This window comes from Mixophyes fleayi, chromosome 5 (genome assembly GCF_038048845.1).
Source record: "Mixophyes fleayi isolate aMixFle1 chromosome 5, aMixFle1.hap1, whole genome shotgun sequence".
In the NCBI taxonomy this organism is placed as follows: domain Eukaryota; kingdom Metazoa; phylum Chordata; class Amphibia; order Anura; family Limnodynastidae; genus Mixophyes; species Mixophyes fleayi.
Window position 1 is genome coordinate 164,161,177 of NC_134406.1, and position 22,546 is coordinate 164,183,722.

At 37.9% G+C, this 22,546-nt stretch overlaps 1 protein-coding gene across 3 annotated transcripts in view; it reads left to right on the plus strand.

Annotated features, from left to right (window-relative positions):
* The window catches only part of RELCH (RAB11 binding and LisH domain, coiled-coil and HEAT repeat containing), a 91,862-nt gene that overhangs the window by 22,338 nt on the left and 46,978 nt on the right, over positions 1-22,546 (plus strand). For all 3 annotated transcript variants that reach the window (XM_075212946.1, XM_075212945.1, XM_075212947.1), the window contains 7 exons: positions 90-145; positions 6,040-6,153; positions 7,964-8,143; positions 9,186-9,277; positions 10,065-10,364; positions 11,555-11,630; positions 13,404-13,499. In XM_075212946.1, coding sequence (XP_075069047.1) covers positions 90-145; positions 6,040-6,153; positions 7,964-8,143; positions 9,186-9,277; positions 10,065-10,364; positions 11,555-11,630; positions 13,404-13,499 — 914 coding nt within the window. The remainder of the gene's footprint in view (positions 1-89; positions 146-6,039; positions 6,154-7,963; positions 8,144-9,185; positions 9,278-10,064; positions 10,365-11,554; positions 11,631-13,403; positions 13,500-22,546) is intronic.

A 22,546-nucleotide genomic window follows, 5' to 3' on the forward strand; every position in this document is an offset into this window, starting at 1 on the left:
TTTTACCTAGTTCTATTTATTCACATAAATAATGTTGGCAACCAATATGGTTGTACCTTTTTAAGAATGTCAATTTTTCTGTATTGCAGAAAGCGACGTTCCTCTGCAGGAACGAAAAAATTATAAATCAAGTCCTGAAATTCAGGTATGATTTTTGTGAATGTTTATGGGGAAAGCTTTAAGGCTCGCCAGTGTTCTCCCTGGAAAATTTTGCCATCCAGGTGGCATTAAGAGTTAGTCAGGTGGGGGCAGTTGTAATACTTTGTAATAATATTGAAAAATGTTGGAGGTTATTACCCACACCTGCTGGGACTGATCAGACTTGGAGGTCAGTGGTCTAACACACACTGCTGGCTGTAGTGCTCATATAGTGCTGTTCTAATAGGAAAAACAATGGTTTATTCTATTACGAGGGGGTACCCAAAAGTAACCAGAATCATGTTCTAGAAGGCGGGGAACATGTAGTATGGGCTTCCGCTGCTAGGTGAATGTTTGCAGAACAATTCTGAGCCAGTATGCCTGCCGACATTGCGGGAGGAAGGTATCGTTTGACTCCAGTGATATTTTTTGTCAACGAGTTAGTCAATCTTTCACCTATTTTTTGTGATGGCTGATTCACACGAACAACGTGCTGCTGTAAAATTTTGTTTTGTTTTTGGAAAAAATGCAGCAGAAATGGTTGTTATGCTACAAACAGCATACAAGGAAGCTGTCATAAGTAAAACACAAGTTTCTGAATGGCTCTCCAGTTTCAAACGAGGTGAAATGTCAATTGACAATCAAGCTCGTTCCGGACGTCCTTGAACAGGGGAAAATGTTATGAAAATTTGTCAAGCCATTCTGGAAGATTGACCATCGATGAATGTGGAGTGGACTGGGTTTTCATGGAGTTCCTGTCAACGAATTTTAAACGAGGAATTGGAGCACAAATTTTGCTGCAACTCATTTCATGCCCGAGTGTTTGCTGTTAACCAGAGAGACTAACGCACCTGCCCACACAGCGATGTGTGTTAAGCAATGTATAGCCTAGAACAACATGATACCTTTGCTTCACCCACCGTAGTCACCCGATCTTGCCCCCCGCGACCTTTTTTTATTTCTTCGAATGAAAAAAGGCCGTAAAGGAAAACGTTTTGCTGATATTGCAGAGGTGAAACAAAAAAGGCAAAAGTACTAAAAGGCATCAACGACGAAGAGTTTAAAAAATGTTTTGAGCAATGGAAAAACGTTTGGACAAATGCATTGATTCAAGTGGAGAGTACTTTGCAGGTAACTGAAGTTTTAAAATGTACAAATACATACACTATTTTTTTATAAATTGATTCTGGTTTCTTTTGGGTACCCCCTCGTATAATAGGACTCTGTTGGGCTCCAAGAGCCGGATGGCAAGTAAAAACAGCCGGGTAGAGCACCCGGGAAATAGGTGCTGGGGAGAACACTGAACATTTTACTCTCATGGTAATTTTCTTTCTTTGTTTATTACGTGCCACATACTGCATATTGGTGCAGTCAGTCTGCATTGAGAAAAAGTACTTACTAGGGCCATATCCAGTCATACAGCATTGATGATTTGGGGGGTCAAAAGGTGTTTCTATAAATCGTAAGCTTACAATCAGGACCTTCCTACCATTTTGTTAATTAATACCCAATATTTTTTTTTTATTTTTATATCTGTGATTTGCATTCTCATGAACACTGGTTCAGCTTGTGTTCTTTAAATGTAATACTCCAAGAAATCTTGAAATATTCATAGATTTACAAGTACAATATTTGTAATGTCACATGACATATCAGGTAGATTTGTAATATATGTTGCTACTAAATGAGTGGATCCCTTTTTGGCTCATTTAGAGAGCATATCTGTTTGTATTGCATCACTTCTTCAACTTACTGAAGATTGAAACCACCAAAACGCAAGGTTCTCAAATTGAAATATTATACTAAAAGAAAGGACAAGTCTCCAAGAGGGTTTATCATCAAAGCATCAACTCGTTTTTTTTGCCCTAAATGGAACTGTTAATAATGAATTGCTATCTGCATTGTTCCCTTATGCGTTAGTCTTCCTGGCCCATTTTTGGTGCTGTCATCTTAATGCACAGTGAATATCGTCATTATAGTTACGGGCCCAACCGTTACATCACACAAATTCAGTATTCAGCTAGATAAGGTTCCATCTTTCTCTGTATCGCACAGACATTTGTGGAGTAGAAGCTGGGTTCTGTGGTGTTAGGGGGACAATTTGTGTTGATATGTTAATGATCTCATGCCCCTACTCGTTTCTTTTCCAAGTCTGTCTACTCGTTTTGAAGTATGGGGCCAGGATTTACCAGAAACAAGCCACAGGTTTTCATGATATTTTACGTGCGGTTTATAAGACACGCAATTTACGAAAAGTAAAACCACACATCAAATAATATGCAAACCTGGAAGGTCTCAAACTGCATTTGTGGGTTGGAATACATACATACATTTATCAAGCAGCATTTCGCTAAATCATCTTATTGTGACAGGCGAGAACCACATACTACTCTGCCAGTCACAGGTGGCCGTTCTGTGATTTGCTTAGCGGTGAGAAACCACTTGCGATTTGCATGGCACATGTATTGGTAAGTCGGATAGATGTCATCTTGCCAGACATCATAACAGAACCAGATGTTTTGCAGTTTAAGGGTTTGCACACCATCATAACTCACTGATGCAATTTGAGATTTAAGCCGCCAAAATGCATGTTGATGAATCCTGAGGTTTGGCAGTTTACAAACAAAACCAGGATTTGTAAACGTAAATGCTGGCCTGGGTGTCACTTTAGTTAGCAGTTTCAAGGCCGGAAAAAATTAAATAAAATTGACGCTATTCTAACAATACTTGATTGCAGCTATAATTTATATCGTGCATGGCTAATGACCTTTTCAGTGTCTACTCTCTTGCAGTACGGTCTTTTATAGTTGCAAATGCTTCACAGCAGCTTAAAATGTCTTAAGATGGCGAAATGGTTAATTTGGGATGTAGTTAGTCTTTTAGGTGAATTTTGATCTTTAAAAAAAAAAAACAAGCATTTCTCTGAGTTATTTTAAACTGATCTTGGACTGAATTTTAAATTTAAGATACTGGCTTGCACTCCCCATGTTCCCGGTGACCCGGCATGTCTCCTGATAATCCGTACAGGAATCCTCTATTTGGGCTTGCTTGAAAAGCTTGCCTATAATATCTTGGCAGAAGTGTTTAACTGCTCAGTAGAAAAATTTGTTTACCTCAGCAGTTTTTCTGCTGACCCTGCATGCTGATTTTTCGTGTCCTACACTCAGGCGTTTGAGATCATGCTAAACATACTTGTGCTGATGGTAGAAAAATAATGTTAATTTTTTTTAAAATAAATGAATTCATCTGTATGCATGCACACACGCATATGTTTTTTTTCTGATGGGGAAAAAAAAATGAAACATCTGTTGTGTGACATTAATTACCTATTTATTAATTTCTGTGCCAAAATTGAAATATCGTTAGAAGTAAAAACTGTTCATTCTTAAAATAATACATTAATTCCTAAGAAAAGAAGAGTGTACACATACTTAGTAGGCCTTCCTATATAACTCTATTTTATTGTGTTACTGCTTCTGAACACTGCAGGCAACATTGAAATTAATGTGTTCCTTACTGTTGTCAGTAATTGTTTACAGATCCATTGGTTTACATTATATTCTTTTGTCTATCAGAGTGTATTTAATAGGCTTTAAGAATGTTCCTTAACTTGTCAAATTAATAATTGAATGCTCACATCCAGCTTCCCCAGTACACTGCTGATCCAGACAATAGTGTCTTGTGAAGGTATGAAAAGACATTCTGGTGGCTACCTTGCACTTGTTTTCCTCTCCTAGGATGCTACCAAATCTCTCATTCACTCACTGATCATCTCTCGTCTGGACTACTGTAACCTTCTCTTTACTGGCCTCTCCTCACTCCCATCTCACTCCTCAGCGTTCTATACTCAATGTCGCTAATAGTTATCTTCCTTCCCTTTCTCGCTGCTCCACGTCTGTCTCCCTCCTCTATCAAGCCTTACACTGGCTCCCCGTCCCCTACAGGATTCATTTTGAGCTTCTCACCTTTACATACAAGGCCCTCACCAACTCCACTGCTGCCTACATCTGACCACCTCTCTGTTCACACTTCATCCCGACCGCTGCAATTTGTCAATGTCGATCGCCTCTCCTCCCCTCTGATAACCTCATCTAACTCAGGTATCCAAGACTTCTCCCACGTTGCCCCCCCATCCATTGGAACAATCTCCCCTGTTCTATCAGAAATCTCCCAATCTGTGCAGCTTCAAACGTGCAATACCCGCCTATTCTTAAAAGCCTTTTAGTCATCCACTTAACTACTTCACCTTGTTGGCTACCTCTCCCTCTCATCCCTTCTTCCCCTGTTCTCCTTTTCTCACTCTCATTCCTTGCTACCCTGTCCCCATCTCACCCTTTGTGTCTTGATATGTCTACCCTTCCCTTTAGATTGTAAGCTCCCTTGAGCAGGGCCCTCTCTTCCTGTATCCACCACTTTTAACTTGCTCTCCAGCTACTCTGCCCAGCTCCTTTTTGGGCTTTTTGCCCACCGACTCCACTCTTGCTTTTCTTTTGCACCATTTCAATGGCTCTTAAACTGTTAGCTGTGCCCACAATCTTAGGCACAGGTTTCCAGCTTGTGATGAATATTCCTTGCTCACCATCACTCTCTCAGCCTTTCTTATTAGCTGTCCTTTGAGCTTCCAGAGTTATAGTATTGCTTGCTTGTTGTACCGTACTGTTCTACCTTATACTATCCTAGTGTGTGTACTCTGTACAGTGCTGTGTATATTTTGTGGCACCTTATAAATAAGAATGAATAATAGTAGCATCTGGTCTTTATACCCATGTGTTCACCAGTCTGTCCCTGTATTTTCTTCAACACTTTCTGGATTAGCTGCATCAGTGGGAAGACCAATGCTAGCCTGAAATTCCAGGCTTATTCAACTCTTCCACTGCCATAGCACCCTTCTGCGGGAAGAAGGAAATTTCTCTAGCATGCATTCTCCATTGTGGCGTTTAATTCCATTTCTGCTCAGTTTGAGGCCTTCGCTCAGTTCCCATGGCTTTTGGTGGATTCTTTTTCTGCAGAAAGAAACTGCCACATAATTTTTCTTTGCTGCGGACATATGGGACAGCTCAAATTGCCTTCAGACTTCAGCATTTAGAGTAGCAAGCTTGCTTCCAGGCTGGCATCCTGTATACCTCTCTGCCCTCTTCGTGTGAGGGCTGGAGAAGTCTGCCAATGACAGCATGGTACATTCACAGCTTTCAATAAAATGCTCTCTCACAAACAAAGTTCTGTGGAAACCCAGTTTTATTTGCTTATGACAGTGCACATCATAGGACATGGTGACAGGTTTCCTTTAAATTGAATCTTAATTATTTTTTTTTAATAGCCTGTTTTTCATAAGTTTGTTTGTTCTGTCCTTTTGAAAGTTTAGTGTTATAAAAATGTGTTAATGGATTTCAACATACTAAGATGTTTTGCACAGAAGTGGGCTGCTTTAGAGGCCTACAGATGTGCTAAGCCGAGAAATGTTTATCAGTAGATCCTGGGATGACAAAGGGTGCTCCAGGGAAGATTAATTATGCTGGTGCCAAACACGGGCTGATGCTTAGGCTGAGGGGCAAGATCCATGTCCAGTTTATCCAAAAACATAGTTTAGGTGGAGCAACTGTGTCTGTCTTGTGTTTACCGAGGTCTGTGTTGTGTGGTTGTAAAGTAGGCCAATGCTGGGCTTCTTACCGACAGATTTACCAACCTGGCCAACAATAATTCATCTCATTTCCATCAGATTATTAAAGGGTATTGTCATTTTCTTCTGACCTGTACAGCTGTCACTATCGCAGCATTTGTCCAGCCTTTTTGATTAGGTTGCTTATGAAGAGTGAATAGGTACATTTTCACTTAATGTTTTAATAGTGAAAGCAGCCTCAAATACATTGTTTGTTATACTAATATTTGCTTTACTTTTTTTAGGAGCCTATAAAACCTCTTGAGAAAAGAGCATTGAATTTTCTTGTCAATGAATATTTATTGAAAAATAACAACAAACTTACTTCTATAACTTTTTCTGATGAAAACGATGATCAGGTAATGTGTGTCTTTTATTTGACCTCTACAGCATCTAATATTTTGTCAGTGTTTAAAATATTTATTGGCTACCTTTCACATATGTGAATATGCTATGATAACAATCTTTATCACTATCCTATGGGTTCAGAATGTCCATGGTGAGTGCCAGACGTTTCTTTGTAACCATAGGTACTGGGCACTGTCAGGTTAAAGGAATGATTTGTATTGGGGCAGAACATATTTTGTACTTGTGTTAACATATCTCTTACTCCTAACTATTTTGTATTCTCATCAGTTGGGGGTTGCAGATTATCTCGGCCTCAACATCGTTGCAGTATATATTTCAGGAGTCCACTATTAATTACATGGTGATGGTCACAAAGATGAGATGAAACACAAAGTTCTACTTACCTTTGATCCAGCGTCACCCTGAAAGTGTCCAACTGTGCAGTATTACCATCCTTTTTGCTGCTTCCGCTTGAAAAAAAAGAACAGCAAATGTAGCAGTAATTTAGGGTATTTTAAAAATAACAAGCTTACATATTAATGGGAAATTTAGGAGGGAAGGCGTCACCAGCACTGCTGTATACTAGGCCCATCTTAGCAGGAGAGTGGACTGTGTTCTTGGTTTGGGGGAAGGGGAGCAGTTGAACCAGCTTATGTTATTGTTTTATTATTTGTCAGTTGTTCAGGCTAATACCAGAAAAAAATTAAGTATGATGTGTTTTATTTTGGTGAACTCCACCAGAAACTAAATGTTTGCAGGTGGATGATGGATTCTACATTTACTACCTAGTTACAACTACAGGTGAAGAGGGACTAGGCATCATAAACATTGGAGAGCTGCTGTAACTTGACCGTTACAGCAATTGGAGTAATTGTTAATGTCCCATTATTTTTTTTTTATTATTGTACATCGGATCTGAACAATAGTCTTAGAGATGCACAACGTTTGAAGGAAAGATATACTTTGTAAATAGGGACTAGGCTGTCAGTAAAGTGGGTTATTCTATTAGAAAGGGACATTTTGAAACCTCTTATTTAAATTGATTTTTAACTTTAAATAGTATTGTGCCTGAATCCTCCCACTTCCTTATAATAGTACTAGCTCATCCCCTGACCACCAACCATTCATTGTATTTAGTAAGTTCCCTGCTAAATGTGAGTGCTGGGACACTGCTAAATACAGCGACGGGTGAAGGACTTAATCAAAGTCCTATTGTAGATAATTATGATTTAGTCATAATACAATTTAAAGTGTATAAAACCTCTTTAAAGTAGAACTCCACCCACAACTTTATCTGATTGCACGGAGTTCCATATTTTACCAATTAATCCCTTTCCTTTGCTTACCTCTGATCCCCTGGTTGCCCCAAAGACTTTAACCCTGCTGTCTTACTACTCTGTGGAAGGGCAATAACAATGCTCTCTGGTTGAATGAGGTCAGTAACATATAAATGAACAGTGGGATATCTTTGGAGGCTTCAGAGAACCTGAATGTTTGGGGTAAACAAGAAACATTAAAGCTAAAGAAAAGACAGGACTGAATATTAACATGGTAATTCCACAAAATACTACTTTTTAAGTTTTGTCTTAATGTATTGTTTTAAATAACTTTACCACCTGAACCTGTATTTTCCATGAGTTTCATATGCCATCTTGTTTTTGTATCTAATTATTTGACATAAAATGAGACAGAAAAATCGAATAGTTTTCCCTGGAGAAAACATTCATATATGTTTTGAATTGTACAAGAAAATTCCAGCAAAGTACAATGTAGAGAGAGAGATATAGATGATATTATTATATAAATTTTTGTGTTCTTCAGGACTTTGAAATGTGGGATGATGTAGGATTGAACATCCCAAAGCCTCCAGACTTGTTGCAGCTTTACCGGAGCTTTGGAGTAGTCAAGGACACAGTGGACATTGCAGTTGGGGTAACGGAAGCTAATCTTGAGCCCCTTCCAAATGCAGAGAAACCTGCGATGGAACCGCATATTATACAGGTAAGTTTATGTGACGAGGAAAGGAAATCCTTTAAGTGCAAGCAAGACTGGGAAGTAATTTGTGAATTGGTTCATTGTGTGTTGGTATTAAAAACTGACAAATCTGAATCGCAGGCAAATGCACTTTACGTTATTTGTGTCATTTCCACCAGAGTGTTGTGATGTTAACAATTGGCATGTAACAGTTAACATTGTGCACTGCAAAAGTGGGGAAATATTGCAAATATGAGAGAACTGAACATTATTTAAATTATGTTGCTTGTGATGGAGGTAGGGGCATCCCTGGTGCATGATAAAATAAGTGCACCATACCTCAGATGTTACCAACTGTATACTGATTGTATTCTGAATATCCACTGCTATCAAACTAGTAAGTTAAACAATTCCATTTTGATTTTATTCCAATTTTGTTTTTATTGAAGCATAAAATATAAAACAATACACAAATTAAAATTATTAGTAAAAATGAACATCTTGCAACAATATTTTAATTATTTGTTTGCTGAAAAAGTGACAAGTTGATGGGAAGACGTGGGTATTTCATCCTAGGAGTTAAAATTATTCTATGTGGATTACAATTCTGTTTTTATGTCTTAGAGCTATAGGTGTCTTTATTTTTAACAATTACATTTGTTTAAATTATAATTCTATGAAAATATTCAGAAAGATTAAAAGAAAATAGTTTTACAGATGTAAGGAAATGGGTTTCCTTTCAGATGAGTCAAAACTTTTTTTCTTTAAACATTTCTCACAACACATGTCCTCAATGCCATACAATGGTTTTCCATTTGCTTGAATGGGAGTCTGAAAATAAGAAGACTAAATAAAAGCTATTAAGTGCCTGTTGGTTTTCTCCACGCTCCTGGACACAGCAGTGGGAAAAAACTCCTGTGCTATATTAAAAGAGAATTAAGTTAATGTAACGGTTCACTTGTAAACATGTTGTTTAACTAATAAATGTTAAATGTGTGGACAGAAATCTGCATTAAGATTTTTGCCCAGTGTTATAATGAAGAAAATAATCTCCCCTCTTTCTTTTTAGCCATCTGCATTAGTGCAGGAACTAGAGAATAAAATCCAGCAATGTAATGATGAGAAAGCAGCGTTGCTGGATCAAATTAGGACTCTCCAGAGGTATGTAATGCTGCTACTGGGGTATAGGGACATTGTCATTTTCACTGATTAACCTGATAGTGTAATATGTAAATATGAAGATGTTCATTCATTAATCTAGTCAAAATTACTGATTGCTGCTACCATCACCACCGTTTTGGATGTTTAATGCCTCCCTGGCGCCAGTAACGTTTTTGTGTTGAACTAACCCTTCCCCCCTGTCCCCCAGACTGAGTTTTCAGCAATATTTCTCCCCTCTGCTGCTTGGGGACAGAGCAGGGGGAGAATCGCTTTCCTGAGATGTAAGAGGAAGTGGTGTCTAGGAGCCAGTGGTCATTTGTCTCTCTCCCTCTCTCTCCCTCTATATATATATATATATATATATATATATATATATATATATATATATATATATATATATATATATATATATATATATACACTAATACTTTTATTTTTGAGAATCACAAATTTCACAGTTTAATTTTCCAGTATTTGAAAAATATCTTTCATATTTTACTCTTCTTAGCTTTAAAGTATTCAGAATTATACCTGCTATGTTTATAGTTTTTATCCTGGCATTGTCTGGTCTACATTCTATAGAGCAAGACTACAGTCACAGTAAAGCTTGCATGTTTTTGGATCTTATAAAAAGGACAACTACTTCACCCTGTGCTTTCTCATTCCAAAAATATCCAAGGTTTCTTATGGCTGTTATTTCAATTCCTTCTAAATATGTTACGCTGGGTTCATCTGAACCATGATACAATTATTTATTATATATAATTATAAATTTGTTTGGTTTCAGGGAAATTGAAGATCTCAGAGTGAGCTCCGTGACTGAGGTTGGCCCTGAAACCCGGCAGCTTCCTAGCAGACTACAGGGCCAGACTTCAGTGGAAAGTGACTATTATATAGATATAAGAACGTCAGACAGTGAGAGCAAATGTGAGAAGACAGAGGAAAGCCTGCCTCTAGAGCACACTGAAACAGACTTCCAGCTGTCACAGGATATTCCACCCAGCCCGGACTTGTCAAAGATTAGTAAGAAGACTCTTCTCTGTACACCGCCACTTAAAGATGGCATCAAATTTGACCAACCTAATAGGTAAGTGGTGCAGAGCTGTTTAAGGACATATCTCCTTTTTAATAATTGTTTACAACCAGCAAGTAAGTTTTAGCTCAAATGATTAAAAAGAAACATGGCCTTCCACAGTAAATAAAATACAGTAAAGGCAGAAGGTATTCACATGTCTATTATAAAATGGCATTCCTGGCAAAATTTAGTCCTTGAGTAAGGAATGTAGACATGGAAATTGTTCCTTATTCTTGCTCCCCCCTTTGGCTGTTAAGCAGTATAAAACGTATGCTGATGTGTAGTCTTAAAGCCATGCAGCCAGGATTATTTAGTTAATGTTTAAAAGGTTCGACATTCTATTGTTTTAATCAGACTTATATTTATATTTTCTTTTAATTTTGTATTGGATTATTTGCAATATAATAGATGAAGCTAAATAGAACATACACTTTTAAAGGTGAGTTGTATATATTATACTCCAGGCTCACTGTGCACACTGCACATATAAACTATTTTTAACTAGAATTTTAATTATAAAAATGTCAAAGGAGTACTTTCCTCTTATCTGACATGTTCATAAAATTCCTTTATCTTCCCTTTATTCTTTTATTCTTTTAACAGTTACTTTTATGTGCCTGATTCTTTAAACTGAGGATACATACTACTGAAAGGATAATTCATGGTCATTACAAAATGATAAAGCCTCTACATTACTATTTCCCCATGGGTCAAATATGTGGTCCAAGATAAATACCAAATGGTGGACAAATATATTTCTGGACATCCTAAAATTACTCACCAGTTTTAGATTATGTTCCCTCCATACTGATCATTAGTTCTTCTCTGATGGGTGCTGTCTGGAGGAGAAATGGAAATTGACAATTTCTGACAGCACCCTCATATTTACTCTTCATCTAATAAACTACCTTATAAAGCTGCTTTTGAATACAGCGTTAACATGTAGCAAATACATTTTATGAAGCATGAACTTGTATGTTACAATGTACAACTCAGAATAGATGCAATATATGCACTAAAATCACTTGGGAATATGGAAGACCCTCTAATACAAAGATGCCAACAATTCTTTGAATTTTTAATGGCTAAATCAACAAAATAAAGTTGTTTTAATCAACACAGTCATTTTCAATTGTTAATAGTTATTTTACATTTACGTATATTTAATATAATTTAACTTCATTTGTTTTTTTTCTCCGTAGAAAACTGTCACCAGCCTTTCATCATGCACTACTGTCTTTTTGCCGCATGTCAGCTGACAGTCGTTTGGGTTCAGAGGTAATAAAACTTTTTTCAGTCTTTCTTCTTCTAAGGGGCAAATTCATTGGACCGCATTACTCTCAAAAGTAAAGTGGGCCACACACTATTAGTTACTACGGTAATAGTGTGCATTATTACCGTTGGTATGGTAATTTCAACGCTTATTTTTGCCCTGAGCCGTGATCAGAAATCCAGGATAAAATTACCGTATTAACGGTAATAGTGCGCAGGCCGCGTTACTCTCGAGAGTGAAGCAGTCAATTGAATCTGCCACTAAAAGTACACTGCTCTTATGTCTACTAGCTTTCTATCATTTTTGTTAAATGCGCTAAAATGTATATTTTTTCAAAGCACTTCAAATGGTTCTGTTATTACGTGCTGCAACCATTAGCAACACAGATATAATAAAATCGGCAGTTAAAGTTTACAACCCCTAATTCTACCTAAAACAGCAGTATAAACAAAAAAATCACCCTCAAATCTATATTAAAAAAATAAGATTAAAAAAGGTATTTATCTCTGATAAACTTGTGTTGTATCCTGCTGGTGGATCATGTTTTATTTGTATTTATTTAATTGGTCATGATCATATCTGCATTTCTATTTCACTTGAAGTGGTGCAGTATACAATAACCATCCGATGTAATTTGGAAAATATTGTTTTTGATTACATGAACACTTGCTGGTGTGTGTGTGAGGATATGGGGGTTGGAGGATACTACATTGTATTTTGTATTTGTGCTTTTTACACTGTGGTGTAAATGAGGTACAATGTTATAATTTTGTCAACACATTGTGTAGAACTGAACACTTGCACTACTACAGGATAGACTTTCTGGTTTCATGCAAGGAAATGTCAAACGCACAAGGTAGTAATGGCTGAAATATGTAAATGCAGAAATAAGCAGACTAAAAACAACAGCAATATAAAAGTTCAAAGGAATGTTTTAAAATGCTTTTGCGAGCTATAAAGAGTAGCCACATATTTTAAGAAGTTCATTGGAGGAGTAATTTGTTTTTAAAGGTATCTTTTATTGCAAACATAGTGTCTGTACGAATAGAAAACAGATTTTATTCTACTCTGTAAAACTAAAAGGTCCTTTGTTATAAGCTATCACTTTCTAATTCTGCATCTGGGGACACTGTGTTCTGTTGGGTTATGTTCAGTTTTTTCAGTTATATCTAAAATGGCATACCTACAGATAAATATCTTCTGTTCCTGATTGAATCAGTTACAGATAAATAACATTTAAATCTTATTAGCTGAGTATGTGTTCCTTCTGAAGGAAAAATGTAAGCGTTTTCTACCCAAAACTGAATTTTGGTGAAGTGCAATATTGATATTGCAGTACAACAATTTTTAGTATTGCAATAAGACATGGGCTTTATTTCAGTAAACAAGGCAACTACAACCAAATCTCACATATATATTGTGTTTCAGCTTGGTTATTGTACAATATAGTACCAACATTTAGCACCATACTCCACAACTAGCAAAAGTGTTCACTGTTGCATTTAACTGCAAACTAAAAAAGAAATAGAAAGAACACTACTAATGAGAGCTTAAAATTAAGATTAAAAAAACATACACACAAAAAAGTTCTATATTACTCAGTGTTTTTAACAATGCTTGCAGGTCCATCGTCTTTGTGTCACCTTGGGCTCTGCTATAATTATTTTAACAAAATGGCAAATCTCTCTGTAAATATCATCATGGCTCCATACATAATGGCAGAACTCCCATTATGTCTGGTCTGTGTAAGTTGCTTACAGGCTGTCTTTGTATTGCAGGTGTCTCGGATCGCTGACAGTGAGAACGGAGTCATGTTGATGCTTGGACGTTGCCTTCCTCACATTGTCCCAAATGTGCTCCTTGCAAAGCGTGAGGTATGACGATATCATCTAGCTGCTCTATGTATAGTGTACCTTTATTAAAGTATGCAAGCGTTAAATCGTAAATTAATTCAGTTGACAGTTTTATTTTTGTGCATGCGTCTACTTCTAGAAAACTGTTGTACATCTGTGCCAGGTGAGTTCAGTAGTACTGCATGGTATCCCAGCCACTTGCCCTTGTGTTTGACAAAATAATACCAGTATTGAGAACTGGTTTGTTTTTGTGATTTTTAATTTTTTTTTTACCTCTGTACTTTTTGTCAACGCATTAAAAAAATTATAGTAGTGAGTAAGCTCATTTTTGCTGCATTCATTATCTGCATATATGTTTTTAAACATATATGTTCACACAGCTTTGATGTAGTATGTTGGCTTTTGTTTTTTCCCACAATATTTTTGTTTAACATGTGAACCCCTCCCCACCTCTCCCATTTTCTGCCTTTCTAAGTTTGTCTATTTAGATTATGATTATTAGATATTAACTAGCACAATAGTTTGTTTTCTGTATATACACTATATTATGTGGTTGATTGTTCTTATTTCAGAAATAGACACTGGTATAGGATGATCAGCCATCGACCATATTCTCTATTTCCCAGTATCTGGTGGTTTAAGGCAGCAAAGATTTAAAATTATGGAAAGATTTGGGGTCTTTAGTATCTCTGATAATTTTCATATCCCTGAACTGCAGCTTGTAAAATTGAAATCACATTCGAATAGAGTGAAAAAGATAGAAGTCAGTCACAGTCAGCCTTTTCTAGGTTCTAATTGTGATTCAGCAGAAGGCTGTGAGGAGTTTGTATGTTCTCCCCGTGTCCTTGCAATGGAGCCCTGGACCAGGTATTTCTTATACCCACTTTCAGACACCGGGTTATGGTTAGCGTTCTCAGACGACCTGTATTGTGATCCTTCGTAATTCCAAAAACAGACACTGGCTTACTTAGTGTTGGGTGTAAATGTTGCCTAGGTGCAGTATTTGCCCCAGACAGTGTTGCACTGCAAGGGGTGCAAATGCATTTTTTGTTCTTTTGCATGCAGTGCAAATCCTGCATTCTGTTATTCTACACACAAATATTGGCCGCATCTATTTTTACATTGGGTTTTACAGTCAAGGTCCAAAAATATCAGCTTGGAACTAAAGAAGTTTGGTTTTGATACATTTTGCTGATGCCTTAATTGTATTTACTTTTGTCACCTTTCCACTTTCAGTAGTAGGAACTCCTTTTTTAGGTATATGTACACACAAGGGCAGAGCATTGCACCAACAGGAACCAAAGCAAATTTGGGTGGACTCTGCAATTATGTTCCCCTCCCCCCACCTTGGCTTTTGTGCTCTGCACTTAGCAGAGCAGAGCTTGTTCCTTGGGGGTAAAGAGGGCCCCATAGCTGTCACACCCCCTATACTTATACCCCTGTGTACATACAAAAATGTACACAGGACCTGCACTGTTGACTTTATCCATGATGAATGCAAATGTAACTTTTTATTTAATTGAATTAGATGATGAAAGACCTTTATTAATAAAAACAACTCCTGGTACTCTGAAAATTGCAACTTTAACAAAGTCTTGGAAACATATATTGGCACAAAGCAGGTTTAGATGTAAATAGTACCCAAAGACACAAATACACCACACACTTATACATTTAGGATTGGCCTTCAGTTCTCTATGAAAATCTTTTCCAGTAGCCCCAAGGCCAAGAAATCATAGGAAGATTTTTTTTTTTTTTTAGAGTTTTTATAATGTCCCTCATGCCTTCAGAAACCATGTCGATTTCACCCACATGACCACTTCTCCGGAAGTACCTGTGACCAACAACTACTAATCTAGGATGTCGCATGATGCTGAAGTCAACTTGTCAATTAATGCGACGTTCAGTCTTCTATGTGTTAGAAGTTCAGCAGTGCTTAAAGCACAAAATAATTCAGAATTGAGACCAATGGGGGAGGGAACCTGGAGCCCACCACTGCCTTAACGTGCTCTCAAGTACAACCTAAAGTGTGTATATTCCCTGTGCAGCCTAATGTGTATAAATGTACAAAGTGGCTCCTTATGTATTTAAAATATTTGTAAAAATCAATTTTAGTTTTTTTGTATTTTTTTAATAGAGTAAATTGTTATATTGTGTTTAATAGTGCAGGCTGAAATGCCTCTTCTGAGGTTCTCCTGGGGTACATGCACCACAGTATGGGAACCACTGATTTCATTGACTTTTTACACTTACCCTGTAAGGCTAATTGTCATTTAGGCTCCTCCATGTTTGTACATTTTGAAAATGTGCATTTCAGTACACTTGGTACCTAAGACCACTTGATGGCAGCACAAGCTAGTGTAAATGATTTAATGCATTTACAGACACAATATAGTTTCTGCACAGTTTAGTATTGAATCAATACTATGGATGTTCTATTGCTGAATGTAACACATAGTGGGAGATTCAGTTCAGCGCGCTGTATCTCAAACATCCACGGAGACACATTGCGCCAATCTTGTGGCTGCATTCTCTGCTCATATTTTCATTTGCACCCTGTAGAGATGCGAGGAAATATAAGCGGAGATTCCCTACCAAAATGGCTGGCAATGTGCACAACCAGAGATCGCGGTGATGTCTGGCGGCACATTGCTGGCAATTGAATCTGCCCTATAGTGTTGATATTGTTGTTATCCTATCTCTTTAAAACCTCACTAAAGCTATACCTTTCACAAGCCTTGGATTTGGATTTTTCATTTCAGTGAGATCGCTAACCAGTTTTGCAAGAATAGGTCAGTAAATCTGCCAGTCAGATTTTAAGAGAAATTGTGGTTTTCCAGTCTTATGGGATATAAAACTCACATTTAAGCCTTGCATAATGTATTCAAGATTATCGACCAGCTGCATGACAGCAGGTCACAGCAATCCAAGATGATTTGTGATGTCCGCAATAATTTACAGCACAGGGTGCATTATTCTATCATACAAGTTTTTCCTAATGGTCATATAAGTGATGACATCGATCGATGTTCATGTAGGTTTTATTTAAATGAGTTTATACATCTATTAACATCGCTTGTTTGTTAAAGTAGTATATTATGATGTGAAGAGATACTCTGTTTACTACTGGTATTGATAAATTGGCCTGATATCACTAGATATGTAAACCTGAAATGAGCAGTAGGAAATTCAGTGGGGTTATTTTCAGGTATACCACAAAAACTCTTTGAAGAAAAAGCTCTGTCTGCCTGTGTATGGCCACCTGCTGATCGCTCTAGCTAAATCCTGTCCGATCTCACTGCTCTGTTCAAACATGTCCAATTTTACTACCCATGTGTGAGGCCAAATTGGAAACTGATCTTCTTGTGACAGACAAGTGACAGGATTGCTGTAGGTGTGGCTAACTTAACATGCAAACGTGTTTCGAAGCCCAGAAAATGTTTCTGTATTGCACTAGTACTTGATAGCATCTGTACAGGTACAAGTGTGGGGTAAGTGTACAGTGCCAGGTCAAAAGATCATTGGAGTATTGAGAGAGAAAAAAATCATTCTGGCGTTGTATACCAGACAAATACAGGATTGTGAGTGGTGGCAGATGGTAAACTGTTACACTATATGTTTCATATATTTTTAGTATATATTTGAAAGGCACACCGACCATTAAGTGCTTAACAGTTATGGCAACTGTGCAGAGTCTAGAACTCCTGTGTTTAATGTAGTCCAGGAAAACTAAAGCAATCCCTTCAACCTGGGCAAAATTGCTTCAGAAGCCTTGAAAAGAATTCCTATCTCAGGAATCAGTAGGTCAATTGGCTGCTATCAAATTGATCCTAGTCTCTGTTTGTCTGTGTGTGTGTGTGTGTTTGTGTGTGTATGTATGTATGTATGTATGTATGTATGTTAGGGAATATAGATTGTAAACTCCTATTGGGCAGGGACTGATGTGAGTGAGTTCTCTGTACAGCGCTGCGGAATTAGTAGCGCTATATAAATAGCTAATGATGATCATTGCTGAATAACCTATCCAAAATCCTACTAAAGGGAAAAATAAACTAATTTTACACTTTTCAGAGAGAGATAATGCTTTTATTTACATTTTAACAATATTTCAAATACAACTATCTTTCAACAATATACAACAATTTCTCATGTAATTTTGTTTACAGAATTTAAGAGGTCTATTTATCAAACACATTGTTCATTAAAATCCACGAAAATTGTTTTCGGGGGGATAGCGGCATATTTAAGTATCTTGCTAGTATGACTGGTTCGCTGCAGAAGATAATTGAGATATCTGCTGCTGTCCCTGTCTCTTCAAATGCAATTTTGCACCATTTAACAAGTTCCAAAAATCAGATTTTCGGAAGTTGTGCCCGATGGCTAACATCAGCTGAAGCTATGGGGAGAGCATTGCGGTAGAGAGATCTTTGATCTCTCGTCGCAACTCATCTGCTCTCGCAGAGGTCTCCATTCTACACAAATGATAAATAACAATACACAAAATATTAAAAATTGTTCACAAATAAACATAAAGTTTTACAAAATTCACAACAGTCAGTCAACCATTTTGAAACTCTTTAAAACGTTTCTGAAGCGTCTAAATGCAAATAGCCTGGACTAATGTCAGAATGAGAGGTAATTGTTTTGTTTACATAGCCATATTCACAAAGAGCCTATATTTATGATATAAAGTCAGAATATTTGAAGGCAGGGTTATTAAAAAATACATGTGGTATTAGATGATTATTTGTTTCTGTTAAATCAGGCCTATTGCCACAATCAGAATCATTCCAGACAGTATGTAGGTGGGATTTGCAAAACTCAGTATTTTGCTTTGGTGGTAATACAAAAATACTTGTTTTGTTTCAATGTATTAATCTAAAAGTATTACACAAATTTAGTAGGGATGTGAGCATCATTTTCTTTAACTGTCTCTCTCTAGCTTGCCCTCACTGTCTAATTGTTGGCTTTCCGCTGTACTATTATAGTACCCCACAGCTATGTCAGTTTCCTTTTGTTTATTTTGCTAGTTTCATCCTTCTGAACAGAAATTGTTGGTAGGCTTGGGAATGTGCACATGTAGTGAAATAGACCTGCTCATTATAATCTTAAATGTTTTGATATAAAGTTTTGAAGTAATTACCTAATAGGTTTTATTGTGTGTTTTTGTTTTTTTGTTTTTTACTGAAGTTGCAAAATAATAATGTTATAAATGGACAGTATTCTACAGATTGGGGGTGGAAGCTACTATTTAAAGCTGTATTTTTACTCCATTAACCAATAAAAAAAATAATAATATGAATGCTATTCCTGCTGGGGTGAAAGGTGACATTCTGTTGTATTATGTAAATAGGTATAATATACCCTTATTTGTATTGTGGGGTTTCAAAAATATTAAGTTAATTTATTTAAATAAATGTGTGCTACAAGTACACAGTTTCACAGGTTGTTTTCACGCAAAAACATTTTTTGGGGACAATACAGGGACCAATAATATGTCATACTTGATAATGACTAGTCCCATGGTTTCTAAATGAAGAAATTCAGTATCCAAAGCCCCTGTGCTTAACATAAATCATAGGTGCCATCCATCTACAGTCAATTTGTTTTTTGTTTTGTTTTTTTTCCCTTCTAAAACCACTGGCCTGATTTATCCACTGCATATTTCCCAGAAAACACTACTGAATACTTCTGTGTTCATATTTATGCATGCCAATTCTTCGTGTTGCTGTCATTGCCCAGGTCCAGAATAAATATTTCTTGACAACTTTACTGTCTAGCTCACTTATTACCTATCCTTTGACCTACCTAAAATCATACTAAGTGATTTCAACATTCCTAATCATAGCCCCACTGTCTCTGATGCCACAAAATTACTTTGCTTACTTCATCCTTTGATCTATCCCAGGAGACTGAATCTTTCCCCTACTTCAATAGATACTCCCTTGACCTTGTCTTCTGCTTCTGCTCCATCTCTAGTTTCTTAGCAATCTCAGATAGCAACTTACTTTCTTTCAACCTCACCTTACCTCTTGTGCCTCCACCTGCACCAAAATCCACACACACAGCAATACCTAAATACTTTCAGTCCAATCCACTTCTCATATTCACTAAAACTACCTTTGTTTTCTCTAGCTACACTGTTTTTCTCCGATCTGGCTGCCTTTTTCTACAACACACTCACTTTAATCCTATATAGTGCAGTTCCATGGCACAGCAAACAGACCCACCATCTCCAAAAATGCTCCTGCACATCTGAATGCCACTGGAGTGAATCTCACTCCAATGCCGACTTCAGCTACTATAAATTCATCCTTTCTTTTTTGACCCTTTTCACTTGCGTAGTAAACTTCACTTCTCTAATATCCACCCAGTCTTCTAACCCCCGATGCTTCTGCCACCTTCCACTCTCTTCTCTGCTCACTTGCACTCCCGTCCCCTTCATACCTCTTACTACATAATTCTGCCACCTATAAAACGACACTGTTCAACAAGACATCTTCTTATGCCTGACACTACCTATCCACCTATCTTCTCCTACACTCCCCATTCCACCCTCCATTTATTTTCCCCGGTAACCTAGGACAAAATCTCTGCAGTCATCATCTTACCCTACAACATGCCCCCCAATGTTCTCCCAATGCTCTGCTCTTTCTCAATCCTCCCTTAAACACTGTTAGGCTGCTGGCGCTGATCACCAACCCACAGAACTAGAGGACGGAGGTTTTCACCTTTAGAAGTTATCTATCCCTTAGAGCTAGACGCGCTCACCGGTACTCGGATGCCCCCAGGACTTAACTCCAGATGTAGTGTAGGTTGATAATGCAGGACCACATGCAGAGGACCACAGCGGCAGGCCAGGAGACTGGTAGAAAGCAGCGGGTAGTCAATCGATAGCCAAGGTCAAGGGTCACAAGCAAGCAGGGTAGTCAGTTAACATGCCAGAGGTCGGGGACATGGGCAAGGTAGCAGGGTCCAAAGTACAAGCCAGAAGGGTCAGGGTCACAAGAAAACAGGCAGTCCCCAAATGCAAGCAGGGGGTCATACACAGGAGAACCAAACAGAGTATCCACAGGACAGCAACAGGGAACCAGGAGCAAGTCAGCAAACTGGAACAGCAAACTATAACCGGCAGTGAGGCTTCAGACCTCACTGCCTTAAAAACAACTATCAGCCAATCAGAGCCTAGCTCTGAAGTCCTCTACAGCCCTGCTTGATTAACTAATATAACCTAATTAGCCCACAGGCTTATTCATCGCTTGCGCACGCGCCCGGCTGTCCCCTGTTGCCGCGACTCGGTGCTAGAACAGCTGCCGTCCGACCGTTGCCTTGGCAACGGCCAGGCAGACTCCGGAAATAAGGTGACGGCCGGGACACCAGAAGCGAGCCGCGGCTCGTAACAAACTCATGCACCTCTACAAATCCTAAAGAAACCCCCTCTCTCCTTAGACTTTTTTCTTTTTTCCATATATAGGCCTATTCTTGTGCTTCCCTATCCCTCCAAACTACTTAAGAAACTTGTGTACAATTGCCTATTGCACTTTCTCTCCTCTCATTCTTTTCTCGACTCTCTGCAATCAGACTTCTGTCCCTAGCTTTCCACTGAGACTGCCCTCACAAAAGTGATTAATATTTTACTTAACAGCGAAATCTAACACGTACCCATTCCCAAAACATCTCTGCTGCTTTTGACATGCTGCTCACCTCTTCTCTTACACACCCTATATTCTTGACCATCATGACAATAGTTTCCTAGTTCAGTTCCTACTTATCTAGCCACTTCTTCAATGACTCTAACTCTTGTACTTCCTCCCCTCCACTCTCACTATCTGTCTTGCCACATGGATGTCCCAACGCTTGCTAAGCTCAATAAGTTTTGTTTTGTACATAACTCCCCTTTCCTCAAATCCCCTCAACCACCATTACAATTTCTTCAGTCTCCCAAGATTGTTGCCTTGGTGTTTAAACTTGATTTCGTACTCTTCTTTGCACTGCTTTATTCCTCACATCCAGTCTCCTCTACAGTTGCCTCTACCTTCAAAATATTGCTACAATTTGGCCTGTTCTTACCTAGGATGCAACCAAATCTATCCATTCTCTCATCTCCTGCCTCAACTACTGCATCCTCCTCCTATCTGACATTTACCTCACCCATCTAGTCCCACTTCAGTCTGTCCTAAATGATGCTGCAAGATTGATATTTTCCTCTCTTTCCATTCCACATCCAAATGTTATCTTGAAATATTCTCCCACACATCCTCTTAGATCTACCTTTGATCTGTGCATCGCCTAGTCTGACAGTTCTTTCTCGCTTCTACCTTCAACACTTCTCAAGGTGCTGCTTCCCACATCTTGAATTCCCTACTGTGCCCGATCAGACTCTTCCCCCATCCTTTAAATTTTTTTCTTTAATTGTTTCCTAAAATCCATCTCTTTATTAGAGCTTACCCTACTCCCACATTGGTATACTATTGCACAATCTACACTTGGTCATACTTGCTCCTCTTGACTCGGCTGTGCTCTTTTTCCCAGAGCCCTCGCTACCCTTTGTTTTCATATCTACATTTATCTTAGCTACCTTGTATGTGCTTGTTTTCCCCACTGACCAGTGCTGCAGAGTACTGTGGTGCTTTACAAATCAACTGTAGTAATAATAATAAAGCCATATATAGCATACATTCATTAAATAGTATAGCATCAAAACATTACAATAAATATCTCCCTTCGATTCCACGCCATGGGGCCAATTTAATAACATTGTGCAAAGAGTAATGTTGTTCTCTAACTCATAGTAACCAATCTGATTAATTGTTTTTGTCTGGGGCAATTTAGAAAAGGAAAGGAAGCATTTGGTCAGTTAATATGGGTTAAATTACTTTTTTCCCCATTATTTTTTCCCAGTATTTCACCATGGTCAATATTCATATTCTGCATATTGTCTATTTCTTCTTTTACTCCACTTCCCCTAATCCCTGTTTATCTAAGGATTAGAGTAACACACAATCGCCTGCACTTTTGGGTTTTTCTGGACAGTACTAGAACCACAAATGTTTGGTCCACAGGCGTTT